The following is a 13,701-nucleotide window of genomic DNA, read 5'->3' as shown; positions in this document are numbered from 1 at the left end:
ACGGGGCTCGAGCGATATCGCGAGAGTTCCCTCGCCGCGGGGCCTGACGGGAGACGCAGTTTCCCGGTCGGAGGTGAGCTGGGCAGGAGAGGGAGAACCGCCTTCGCCGGGAACTACGAGGCGAGTCGCTTCCGGGCCGGGCCGCGCCGCGCCGCGCGAGTAGGTTCGGGGGAACCGTGTAACTGGCCTCCCGTGGCCTTCGGGGGTCGCTGCTGCCCAGCCCGGGCGCCCGAGCCCCGCCCCGCAGTCCCCGGCTCCCCAGCGCCGGGCAGCCGAACACCGCTCCCGTCGCCGCCCCTCCACGCCCTGCCGGACGCCCCGATTCCATCCCTCCCCGGGCCCCTCGACTCCCCCCACTCCCGCAGGCCGGGCCCCCCGACTCCCTCCCTCCCTCCCTCCCGCCGCGGGCCGGGCCCCCCGACTCCCTCCCTCCCTCTCGCCCGCCGCGGGCCGGGCCCCCCGACTGCCTCCCTCCCTCCCTCCCTCCCGCCGCGGGCCGGGCCCCCCGACTCCCTCCCTCCCTCCCTCTCGCCCGCCGCGGGCCGGGCCCCCCGACTGCCTCCCTCCCTCCCTCCTGCGCCCTCCCGGGGCCAGGCCCTCCAAGTCCATCCCTCCCCCTGGGGCATGAGCCGGGCACCCCATGCCCGTCCCCACGGTGCATGTTGTAACTCGTAGCCCCGCCCCTTTGCGTACCCGGCAGCGTCACCCCAAATCTCCAGCCAGCCCCAGGGAGCCACGGTAGCAGCCCAAGCCCCCCCCCATTCCCCCCCGATTGTCTTTTGTGCCCAGCAGCTTCATTGAAGTTGGGGCTCAGTGTAACATTGCCATCAAAGCCCTCCCCCACCTTTCCCCCTATCTACCTGCAGCTCAGGCGCGGAGGTTAGTTTTGCTGGTATTCCTGTCAACAATCTGCCTTTAAGTTAAAGCAATATTACCAATACAGTTTCATAAAAGAAAACGGACAACTGTTTTCTCACTGAAACAGCTGCTGCACCTAACCAAAAACTTGGAGACCTTTAAGTGTCCATCATGGATAGATTTGTGATACGAAAACCCAAAGCCCAGGAAAGCCCTAGGAAAAGAGATCCAGGAGCAAAGGTTTACAAGCAAGCCACTATAGAATCTCTGAAGGTAAGAGTGGGGAGGGCAGAGGGAATGGATGGATAAGAGATCAGTATAGTATTTTCAGTATAGGCCTGATGTAGTTTACATAGCAACTTCTGTCCCAAAGGATCACAGAGCACTTGAGAGAGTACGTACAGCACCACTGAAATGCTGCTGCCTCTGAGATGGACAGCAGCCAAGAAGACAACAAACACTCAGCACAACAGCCAGGAGAAAGAAAATGTACTCCAAAGACGCTGGAGCAATGGCCTATTACAAAAAAGGCCATGGAACATTTAATGTGTATCTAAAGCAGATAGGACGTTGTTTTTTAAGCTCATCTAATGCACGTACACCATAAACTGAGGCAACATCAGATTTGGGTCTTGAAAGGATAATGTGTTAGATTCACCCTGCTGAGATATGAAGTTACAGTTTTAGTGAGTCCAAGTCATTTATATCTGATGCTTAGATGTGGGGCCCCCAAGGAATAGGCCTCTGAATTTCCTTTCGGACCATTAATGCTAACATGGGATTACTTCCCCCCGCTTTCTCTAGGGCAGAGGTGGGCCCACGGGACCGTCCTGCCCCGCCCCTGAGCTCCTGGCCTGGGAGGCTCATCCCCGGCCCCTCCCCTGCTGTCCCCTCTTCCCCATAGTCACGCCGCTGCGCGGCTCAATGCTCTGGGCAGCGGGGCTGCAGAGCCCGGCCTGACCCAGTGCTCTGTGCTGCGCGGCTGCCTGTCCTGGTGCTCCAGGCAGCGCAGTATGGGGGCAGGAGGCGGGTTGGATAGAGGGCAGAGGAGTTTGGGGGATGGTCAGGGGTGTGGATGGGGTCGGGGCGGTCAAAGGGCCGGGAACAGGGGGGTTGAATGCAGGCAGGGGTCCCGGGGGGGGGGGCAGTCAGGAAGGAGGGGAGGGGGTTGGATGGGGGGGCAGTTGGGGATAGGGAGTGGGGGGGGTGGATGGGGCAGGGGTCCTGGGGGGGCAGTCAGGAAGGAGAGGGGGGGTTGAATGGGGTGGTGGAGGGCAATTAGGGGCAGTTAGGGGTGAGGGGTCCAGGGGCGGTCAGGGAGAAGGGGCGGTTGGATGGGGCAGGGGTCCTGGGTGGGCAGTCAGGAAGGGGGGGGTTGAATGGGGCAGCGGGGGTCTGGGGGCCGTCAGGGGACCGAGAGCAGGAGGGGTGGATGGGGCAGTGGTCCCCGGGGGGCCGTCAGGGAACAGGGGGGTTGGATGGGGCAGGAGTCTCAGGGGGCAAGAAGCAGGGGGGATGGGATAGGGGGTGGGGGCTGGGCCATGCTTGGCTGTTTGGGGATGCACAGCCTCCCCTAACCGGCCCTCCATACAATTTCAGAAACCTGATGCAGCCCTAAGGCCAAAAAATTTGTCTGCCCGTGCTCTAGGGTGAAATTTTCATCCCTAATCAGTATTTCAGAATCCAATGCAACAGTCCCATTCAGTATCCTGTAAAATTGGGCACAGTTTAGTTTAGCCCTTTCACTTGAGCATTAGAAATTCTGTAATTAGAAGTGTAAGTGTGTGTACCTGCACTCTAGGATCCTAAAGGGCTGATGACCAGTAGCAATTATTCTATAGACTTCAGGCTTTATTTTATGAGATCTCCTAGGCTAAGACATGGTCAATAGTTCAATGAAAATCCTCTAAAGGAAGCCCAGGTTGCTGTAAGAAATGGTGTTGGTCATTTAGGTAACACTTCTCTCCCTACTGAGCCAGTGCTCCACCACACCACGAGGGGGCACTGGATTGCTGGAAATACTATTTGTCAAATAAATATGTGTGGTCATTGAAGATCTTATGGCAAATGTTAGCAAGGTGTGGTGTTACTCCTGTTGTTCTGGCCAAAATTCTAACTTGGGTATTTACAATCAGCTCATGTCCAAGTTTACCTGTGGCTTCAATTTTAGAAGTGATTTATTTCCTTACCTGAAAACAGTCATGTAAAGTTGACACAGAATGGCTGCTCCATTCCTCCCCACATATGGCTGCTGTTCAGTGGTGTGTGCTCTGTCAGTAAACAGTATAGTGGATAGGCTCTCTCCATCAGATTGAGAGGCATTCTATAAACAATGGTCAGATATTTGGTGACATGAGTACAAGATTCTGCATGATATAAGCTTTCTGAAGAAAAGATTTAGAATTTGTTTTGAAAGTTTTATGATTAATCACAAACAAAAAACCACCAAGACACAAACATAGGGTCAAATTTTCAGCCAGTCTCAGGTGGCCTGTAAATCTGTACATATAGATTTTGCAGCTCATACAGAGTAATTGCATAACTATCCATGTGCATAAGCATTTCTATGCTCATAATTCTGCAGCTGCTAAGAAAATGTAGCTGAAACTTGGACTCATAATTAGTTGCAGAATACATCTGTACAGTGTACAGTTGAGTATATGAGTCATTCGTAACCTATGGGATGTCATAATGCTCCAAGTAGCAACCCTAATACTAGAAGCATCATCCAGGAGTGCCATTCATCAGGCGCATGATTGTATTTATAAATGTTGTATTTAAAGAATGTAAAATGTGCATACACTATTCAAATAGGCAGCAAGAATGCATTTTGAGACACATTTAGAATGTATAGGTGGATCCAACACCACCCTCTCTGTATAGGATTAAAGCATTTGACAGAGATTCTCTGAGACATGTATTTTTCCTGAATCTCCACACTGAACTGGCTTTAAGATTTGCAGAACTTCATGCTTGATGGGGAGACGGAAAGGACACAGGCCAATTGGCCATTAATAATAATTTATTATTTGTATTACCATAGCACTTTTGATAGCACTCTTCCCCTTTTGATTTTGCTAGAAGTGGGAATGGGATGGTGAGTTTTCTCCCATTCAGGTCCTAAGTGCAGAAGTTTAAAAAAAAAAAAAAGAGTAACTTGCATTTCAAGAGTGAGTGAAATGATTCCTGCATATCCATTAGTCAGTCTGTATCTGAGCATTTCTAACGTGCCCATCACTGTAGCATCTGGGCATGATATAGATAATTGAAAAGGGCAATCTGTGGGTAGAGGTGCATGCTTTTCACCCCTCTCTTCTTACACCGCTTTCTTGAGTGGCAGTTTTTTCATTGGTTTCAGAGTAGCAGCCGTGTTAGTCTGTATCCGTAAAAAAGAAAAGGAGGACTTATGGCACCTTAGAGACTAATCAATTTATTTGAGCATAAGCTTTTGTGAGCTACAGCTCACTTCATTGGATGCATACAGTGGAAAATATGGTGGGGAGATTTTATATACACAGAGAACATGAAACAATGGTACTCCTTTTCTTTTTACGGATACCATTGTTTCATGTTCTCTGTGTATATAAAATCTCCCCACTATATTTTCCACTTTCATGCATCCGATGAAGTGAGCTGTAGCTCATGCTCTAATAAATTTGTTAGTCTCTAAAGTGCCACAAGTACTCCTTTAGTTTTTTCATTATTTTCCCCCTGCAGGTTATTTTGCAGCCAAGAGATTATTATTATTAATTGTGATATCACTTGTGTCCCCAGTCTTGGATCAGGGCCTTATTGTGCTAGGTGCTTGCAAACAGAACAGAAAAATTTTGCCTTGTACCAAAGAGGTATAATCTAAATATAAGACAGAGGAGAATACAAACAGCATATCAGCTGCATAACCATTGCTGAACGATTGTAAAAAGTCTTGCACTACATCTTACACGTAACAAGACTCAGGCTTCTTGTAATCTTTTATTTGGGAGCGTCACTGCAAGATGTTTGGGGTGAAAGGCACTATGTAAATGCCAGATACGTTATTGACTGGCTTCTTTCAGTCCCTCTGTGGTGCTCCCTAGCTCCTTTTCTGTACCTGCTCTGAGATTTCCGAAGTCAAAAACAGAAGTGGGGCAGATTCAGGCCCTGCCTGGTACTAAGTTGCTACTAACAATATTATAATTAGCTGCTTCCCCCATCCACTCCTTCTCATCCCCTCTTTATTAAGCCATTTATACAGTGGGCTTCCCAAAGTCTGAACACTTACATAACTGTCTTTTTCTAGGAGACATTTGCAGCTAATTGCCCAGTGTTTGGCAGAATAAGATTAAGAATCTCACTTTGCCCTCTAGATATTCCTGTCCTGATTTACAACAGGGAGCTGCTCTCAAGCAATTACCCATCATTTTGGACCATCACATATTCTGTGCTCTGGTTCGTGTCATGATCAATAATTCATGTGTCGATAACAGCCCCATTAGCTGAGATGAAGACCAACATCTTTATTTGCACTAAGAATATTCCACTTTCCTAATGACTTTTCTCTTTCCCAGAGAGTGGTGGTTGTAGAAGACATAAAAAGATGGAAATCTGTCCTGGAGCTTCCTGGCCAGTCTAAAGATAATTTGATTGAAGCTTTGGAGGAATTAAAGAAGAAAATACCTTCTAAGGATGTGTTACTTTCAACAAAAATAGGTGCACTTTGTATCTAATTTAGAGTGTGAAAATGAGATCGATTTGTGTCCTTTGCTTGTTGGATTTTTCCATACACATGGGAATTGTTGACACTATTTTTCTGTAATGGTCCTAAGCACTTTACCTTATTGTTGAATAAAATCCTGGTGGTAGGTAGCTACGTGGTCTGCAAAATTCTTAGTACAGCGAGGAAAGAGTTCTCCTTGAATTATTCACAGTTATTTAGGGCATGGCTACACTTGCAGCTATAGAGCGCTTTGAGTTAAACCAGCCTTCCTAGAGCGCAATAGGGAAAGCGCTGCAGTCTGTCCACACTTGACAGCTACAAGTGCTCTGGCGTGGCCACATTAGCAGCTCTTGCAACGGTCACAGAGAGCAGTGCATTGTGGTAGTTATCCCAGCATGCAAGTGACTGCAATGTGCTTTTAAAATGGGGGGTTGGGGTGGAGTGTGACGGAGTGTGTGTGTGTATGTATGTGGGGGGAGAGTGGGTTTTTTGGGGGGCTGAAAGAATGTCAGCATGTCTTGTAAGTTCAGACAGCAGCAGACCGCTCCTCCCGCCTCTCTCTCTCACACACACAGCATTCCACAGTAATGGTTGCTTTGTCTCGGAGCAGATAAGCAGCCGGCTGTCAGAAAAGGAGCTTTCAAAGGGCATATCCGCATTCCTGCAGTGATTCCAAACAATGAGAAGAGTTTCAGAGTAGCAGCCGTGTTAGTCTGTATTCACAAAAAGAAAAGGAGTACTTGTGGCACCTTAGAGACGAACCAATTTATTTGAGCATAAGCTTTCGTGAGCTACAGCTGATTAAGTGAGCTGTAGCTCACGAAAGCTTATGCTCAAATAAATTGGTTCGTCTCGAAGGTGCCACAAGTACTCCTTTTCTTAATGAGAAGAGTGGCCACTTGACTTAAGGGGATTACGGGGCGCCTCATCAGAGCGCAGTAATGCAACACCTCGTTCACACTGACTCGGGGCGTTTCAGCCAAGGTGCAACAAGTGTTAATCTTCTCGCAGAGGTGGAGTACCAGGAGTGCTCTAGCCATGGAGTCAGAGCACTCTATGTACCTTGGCAGTGTGGACGGGTAGTGAGCTAGGGTGCCCGGAGCTGCTTTAAGTGTAGCCAAGCCCTTAGATGTTGGCTGCTTATAATCAAGGGCTGGGTCACTCCCTTCCATGGTAAAATATGTGGGAGAAGGACTGAGGGGAAGGAAATCTCCACAAAGTTCCTTCTTGATTGGTTTTGGGTGGTTGCTCCCCTGTGGAATGAGATGTGGAACCCATCTGCAAACCCAGAGAAGTTCCCAGGATCTGCTGGAGGCCCAAGCCATCAGCATAGAGGCCCTGCTCCTTAGTACAGCTACCTCGGTGCTCCTTTCTTCCCCAAGGGATCCCCAACATGGAGGGGGCTACATGCTTACAACACTGACACAACTTGATTAATTTTCACAGGACCGGGGGACAGGTTGTGATGTGAGACCACCAGTTCCCTGCTCTCTTTTTGTGCAGATCCTGATCTTGCAGAGATCAACCCAGATGTACTGGAGGGGGAGAGTAGCAGGGCCAGGGCTGACCCCCCTCCTTTCTGTGCAAAAGCAGTAGGATCTTCATGCAGAGGGTCCTCTCTGCCTTCCTGGTCTGAATTTTGTAATTTAATTTGTCATCTGTAGCACATTCAGCCTTTCTATATCAGGTCTGCAGCAGTGACAGACGAAGCACAGTTGTGCTGTATGAAACCCAAGGAGTAACAGTGACACCGTCTGGCCAATAGTGTTATCAGTTAGAAATGACCACCAAGCAGAAGAGGAGGAACTGTGCCTTCTGCTTTGTGTTACGTCAGGGGTTTTCAACCTGTGGAATTTTTTATTGGAACTGATTTTTTTTTTTTTAAATTGGAATTTTTTAGGGATCCGCAAATGAAAAAAGGTTGAAAACCACTGTTAGGTAGTGTATCCCCTTTCAAAAGGCACATTTCCTTGTGGGTGCAGTAGCACGCTGTTTCAGAGTAGCAGCCGTGTTAGTCTGTATTCACAAAAACAAAAGGAGTACTTGTGGCACCTTAGAGACTAACCAATTTATTTGAGCATAAGCTGAAGTGATGAAGTGAGCTGTAGCTCACGAAAGCTTATGCTCAAATAAATTGGTTAGTCTCGAAGGTGCCACAAGTACTCCTTTTCTTGTAGAGCTCTGTGTATTTCCGTGGGCATGAGAAACGTCACTGATGGTGACTGGAAAACAGCAGGAAATCATTACTTCCTCACTCGCATGTAAAAACATTGCAAATATCACCTAACATCCACTTCCCCAAAGAATTTTTCAGCAAACATTTTTATTCTGTGTGAGCCAATCCTGAAGGCTTTACACTAGATTTACCATCTAAGTACTCATATAGCCCTGTATTGTCTGAGCACCTCACTACACACCTCTGATCTAGGAAAACGCTACTCCCATTTTACAGCCGGATAACCAAGCACGTAGGATGTTACTAAGGCAAAACCACCATTGAATCAGTGAATAAGGACTCTGCAAGTGTTGGCCCCAGTGTTTTCATATTTGCATTTGTGTTAAGTGCTTGGTTTTCTGCTGAAGCTGTCTAACGTACAATGCTTTGTGGCTGTTTTGTCACTAATGTGCACTGACAGGTCTGGATTACGCTTATCTACCCACCAAAGTTGAACGAACTCTCTTGCTGTTTCTATTTGACAGGTCACACGGTGAATAAGATGCGCAAACATTCAGACCATGACGTGGCCAATCTCGCAAAAGACGTTTACACTGAGTGGCGAACTTTCATCAAAGAGTATTCAAACAAACCATCGATAGAAGTCAGGAGTGATCCCAAAACAGAGACTCTCAGGAAGAATGCACGGAAGCTACTTTGCAATGCTCTGGAACTAGAGGTAATATTCTTAATACTCCTTTATTTTTATTAGCTTAAAGGAGAGTACATAGGTAGCTGCTGCATTGAGAGATCTGTTATTGGGGGTTTTTTCAAAAGGAGTTAGTTTTCCTTTGCCCAGATTACTCTGGCTATTGAAAACAAAGGTGAAAATGAGTCTGACCTTGCTCTCATTTACACACTCCGCAAACAGGACATCTGTGTGTCTGTTATGCTTAGATTGTATAGGGGAAAGAGGACGTTAATATGGAAAACTGTACATCCTACTATTTATTAGCTATAAAACCTACAAAAAAACCTCTTGGTTGTTCTGTGTTTCAGGGAAATTGTATTTCAGTAATTAAGTATTTGTAAATTAAAACTTATTGCAAAAATGTACAGAGAGGGGTCAATAATATATAAAGTGGTGGTAAATACTAGATCCTTGTGGTATCTTTAAGTGAATGAACAAGACGTGCTGTAAGGCTTAATGATTAGTTTGCCTGGTGTATTAAACTCCATCATAATTATCCTTTTAATTTGTTCATTAATTATCCTTTAAATAGCAAGTCAAGTGGTAGGCAATCAGGAGTTACAAGGCAAAGTTAAAGGTAATGTGTTCTTTAGCTTTATCTGGCCTTAAGAAAAACAAACACTCTGGCCAGTTAATGCATGAATGGTATGTTCTGAAGGGAGTTCTCACCTGTCCCCTTCAAATAGGGGTATGGTGGGTTAAAGGGGGGATATCTCTGTGGGGATGACTCAAGAGACTGATAAAAAAGAGAGGCTCCTTAATGCACTAGGTGGATTGTTCAAATCCAGCCCTTCAGATCTGTGTCAGTTTCTAGCACAGGGGCCAGGTGGTATGAACAGACAGGGTTTGCAGTGGCACAAGGTGCCTACAGTCTACCCTCTGCCAAGGCAATTCATGCCACTTCAAAAATAGGCAGTGCTGGGTAGAGACACCAGTGGCAGGGCAGGGCCGAGATTAAAACTGCCCTCTCCAAATAGGACTCAATGAAAGGATGGCAAGGAAAACATTGTCTGCTCCCCCATAGGCATGAATCTCCTCAGAATGCAGCTATCATCGGAGAGGTGTGGTTTGCTTCAGCATGGGTCAGTTGGCTGTATAGACAGTCACGGGGAAAGGAGGGAGTCCAAGAATTGGGAGTACAAGAACAATGGAGAGGGGAATCTGCAGGTGGGGACAGAGTACAAGGACTAAGTGGGTCAGCAGGGGATGTACAAAGACATGGGCAACTGGGAGATGGGTAGCAGAGGGGGGATAAAATGGGGCAAGGACTTGGGGGGTGAATAATACTCTAATAACACTCCAATGTTTTGGAGTCTCCCAACTGCAAAAGTGTGGGAGATTCCCCATCCCCATCACTAAAGGCAAAAGTGAAATTAAAAGTGTGGTGGGCAGTGGAGGTTTCATTTCTTCCTTTATTGTTTATTTCTTACATTTCTAAGCTGTGCCAAATTACAGATCTTGGCACATAACTTCATAATTAACATTTAGCAAATCCCTTTCTGCATTCTTAATTACACCTCCTTCCACACACACAGCCTGCATTTCCCTTTATAGCACCAGGCAAAGCTCCCAAGTATTTGGAGTGTCTTAAAATTGCTTTTAGGATCGAGCTGAAAATAGTATTCAAGGTGCCTTATATCAGAAAGATCAAATGTGAGATTTATGGAGACAATGCACTGTAGTTTGTAATTGCAGTTGAACTTGATACCCAAAGCTGGTTGCAGATTAGTGTCCTGTTGTGAGGGCAAAGCATTGCCTCCTAGCTGGAGATGTGAATGAGTTCCCTGCGACTGACCAAGTTGCTTGTTCCTTAATTGCTTGGGTGGAATTAAACTGCTCTTCCTGTTTCACATGTGATGGGAAGTAGATTTCCTTGAATTTGAGCTGATTAATGAAGAAACTCTGAAAACCACCGAACTCCAATTTCAATCAGTTGGTCTCCTTATTAAACATAAGGATCTAATTTTACACTTTGCTGTTTTCAGATTGATCACCCACTGGCTGAAAATATTGAGCGAGAAGCTTTTCATCTCTCTTCCCGTCTCATTAATGCACCATATCGCAGGACAGTACGAGCCCTAGTCTTCACATTAAAGCACAAACCTGAAACCCGAGCACAAGTGAAAACTGGTGCGCTCCCAGTCAGTGCGCTTTTACAAAACCATAAGAAGTGACTCAGAGTGCCTGATGGTGGACATGGGATTCACGTGCCTATGCCACATAGTGGGATTGAGAATTCCTTGTGTTTTAAGAGAGCAGGAGCACTGGTAATGTTAATCACTCTGCCATTGTAAGGACAAGATATCTCAGGATGGTGTCTGGGGCAAATTCAGTGGAGATGTAAGCGGTGGTGTAAATTAATCATCTGTGAGTCAGTGGACATTTGAGGGAGCAGAATGGGTGGGGTTGTAGCAGGAAAAGTACATAGGCCTCCCCTACTGTGCCTTATGCTTTCTTGTTGATTACCTTTCCTGCGACAAACCCACTCTTCTGGTCCCACAGAATGTAAGTTACATCAGCTGTTCAGCATGTACCTTGTATCAGCTTGCACTGGCAGAACCACACATCACTTGCACCCCCATTTGTCACATCTGAGGGCAAGTCTACACGACAGTGTTACATCAGGGTGGCTGCACTGGTGCAGCTTTGCTACTGTAGCACATCTGGGAGAGCGCTCTCCCATCCCATAATTACTCCACCTTCGCAAGAGGCAGAAGCTATGTTGGCGAGAGAGCATCTTCCATCGACACAGTGCCGGTGTGAGCAGCGCTTAAGTCGCGGTAACTTGCGTCACTCGGGATGTGCGTGTGTGTCTTTTTCACGCCCCTGAGCGACATGAATTACATCAACTTAAGCAGTAGCGTGGACCAGCCCTCAGTGTGACTCCCTGTCTCTTCCAGGAGCCATGAGCATAGTGGAACTATCAGAAAGGAGCAGTGATGTTCAGGGCCAGTCAGAAGGGGTGGGAGTTTACAATCAGAAGTGAAGGTGATGACTGACAGCTCTAGTTAACTCAAGTTCAAAGTCATGTTCCCTGCAGTAATACCCAGGTATTCCCAGAGCTAACTGCTTAGCAAAGTGAGGGGGCTTTTCTTCACTGTATTCCAGAGTTGGGGACTCAGACCATAGTCTTTTTTGTCTGGCCAGCTTTATCCCACTGCATCCCAAAACCTCAATGTCTCCCTAGGCCTTCAGGTAAACGAGGCCGCACCTGTATTTGCTATGACACTTCTTTGCTGGATATTCAATGAGCATCTCACCTTAAACATCAACTCCTACTTCCTGATTTATTTAAGCATGGTGCTTGTTTTTTGTTTGTACCAATGTGAGGAAAGCGTGTAATGAAATCTCTAAGTATAATTCAGTGGGAGAGTAAATCAACCTTTCATAAAGGCTCTTACCCCCCACAATAGACTAAATATTAATACTTTAGAGCAATTATGTGAACAACTTTTTAAGCAATAAACAGATTTTTAACCAGCACGTGTTTCCAGGTATTAATTAGTGGAAGCGTTGTCTTTTCTCCAATTGCCTTAGTGCCACGAGTCATGTTGTTCTTGATACGCATGCTGTTCCTGAGGCTGTGGCAGACACAGTCTCTCTCTGCTGTGCTATGTGTTCTGACTGCGTGCAGGCTGGTCACAGAACATAATCAATGAGATGAAACTAAAAGACTAGAGATGGCCAAGTACTGGGAAAAGTGAAACTTCTGTATTGGTGGCCCCGGAAGTGTGATGGGGCAAGGAGTCCAACATGTCATCGTAATGTCAAGTTGCTTCAGGAAGTACCTCTCCTAATCACTGCTGGTCAGGACTTGTATTGGTGTCTGTCTCACAAAGTGCCACTGAGTCAAGAGCGACTGTAAGTTAGGTGTTCACAACAGTCCACATTCAGATCCTCTCCTCCAAGAAAATGAGAGAGAAATGATTATCCACCCAGTTGTATCTGCCAGCTCCTTTTGTCTCCATGGATATTAAAAGCTGAAGCAGCACTCCACTCCAAACTTCATGGGGTCACTGCCTTTGCCCAGCACTGCATTCTCCAGACACCTTAAACTACTCAATTCTTTTTATTCATTTCAAAGCAATGACTCCCTAATTTAGAATAGTGTAATACAGACATTCATTTAAAATTAGAGATGGGTGGGCTGGAAACATGACTGAGTCAGATGTTGGAAGATGGCTATTTGCAATGCAATGAGTAACAGTGTGTTCTAGAGCATTAGGGGTGGATGTATGACTGATCATTAGGGGAGTAATAGCTCAGTGAAGACCTAACGCTTGGTCTGCTTGTTGCTACCCAGAGTGCCTAAACCACAATCCACTTCTCACAGGTAACTGGACCCAATTGACACAAGTTAAACACTCAAAACCATGCTGACACAGTAGCATGTCAACAGTATGCTGGACTGGCATGAAGGCGGTTCAGGATCAACAGGCTCTGCATTAGTCCTTAGGTTTTATTCCAGAAAGGCCATGGCTTGGTTTCCAGCTCCATTTTTGATTCAGGTCAATTTTACTCACTCTTTCTGTTAGATGTATGCATTCAACTTGAAATCACAAACATTAGGAACTTCCAACCATGGAGAGAGCTTTTTCCCACACAACTCTGTTGATATTCTAGCTGGGCTCCAGTCCTTGGCCCAACCTGGCCAAGTTGTGTTGAACTGTGTGGCGATTTTGGAAGGTGAGCAAAGATCGAATAGAAAGTGCAGGGAGGCCCCAAACTCTTCTTTGCTGAGGCAGTGAAAGTGCGACTCGAGGCAGAACTGTCTCTGGGGTGCCCAAGCTGTGATTTTTTTTTCTTGAATGATTATTTTAGGCAATATGAAGTGCAGTTCTACCCAGAGAACTGCCTGAGTACAAATGGCCCTGGCTCAGCCAGGAGACTTGCTCCCTGTGTACACTCAGAATCAGCTCCACTTCTGTTTTTACTTAAAGTTCCCCACTTAAGGGAAAGTGAGCTGGTTTCTTGGTGTAAACCAGTGGCTCTCACTCTTTCCCCACTACTGTACCCCTTTTAAGAATCTGACTTGTCTTGGGTACCCCCAAGTTTCACCTCATTTAAAAATGTACAAAATCAGACATAAAACTACAAAAGTGTCACAGCATGCTATTACTGAAAAATTGCTGACTTTCTCCTTTTTACCATATCATTATAAAATAAAACAATTGGAATATAAATATTGTACTTAGAGTTCAGTGTATAGTATATAGAGCAGTATAAACAAATTTTAGTTTG

General features: G+C 46.3%; 1 protein-coding gene across 4 annotated transcripts; it reads left to right on the top strand.

The window, feature by feature from the left end:
- Positions 1-38: 38 nt before the first annotated feature.
- TCEANC2 (transcription elongation factor A N-terminal and central domain containing 2) lies at positions 39-11,941 on the top strand. 4 transcript variants are annotated; one of them, XM_073357626.1, is made up of 5 exons: positions 39-120; positions 986-1,131; positions 5,406-5,547; positions 8,255-8,448; positions 10,446-11,941. In XM_073357626.1, the coding sequence occupies exons 2-5, from the start codon at positions 1,030-1,032 to the stop codon at positions 10,632-10,634; spliced, it is 627 nt and encodes a 208-aa protein (XP_073213727.1). In that variant the 5' UTR covers positions 39-120; positions 986-1,029; the 3' UTR covers positions 10,635-11,941. The 4 variants fall into 4 exon arrangements, with proteins under 4 accessions (XP_073213727.1, XP_073213726.1, XP_073213728.1 ...); XM_073357625.1 differs by having other exon boundaries at positions 71-159; XM_073357627.2 differs by lacking the exon at positions 39-120 and adding an exon at positions 487-879.
- The last annotated feature ends 1,760 nt before the right edge of the window (positions 11,942-13,701 follow it).

The sequence above is a fragment of the Lepidochelys kempii genome, chromosome 8 (genome assembly GCF_965140285.1).
Source record: "Lepidochelys kempii isolate rLepKem1 chromosome 8, rLepKem1.hap1, whole genome shotgun sequence".
NCBI lineage: Eukaryota > Metazoa > Chordata > Testudines > Cheloniidae > Lepidochelys > Lepidochelys kempii.
Note: the sequence above shows the minus strand (reverse complement) of the source record. Positions and strands in the feature narration are given on the sequence as shown.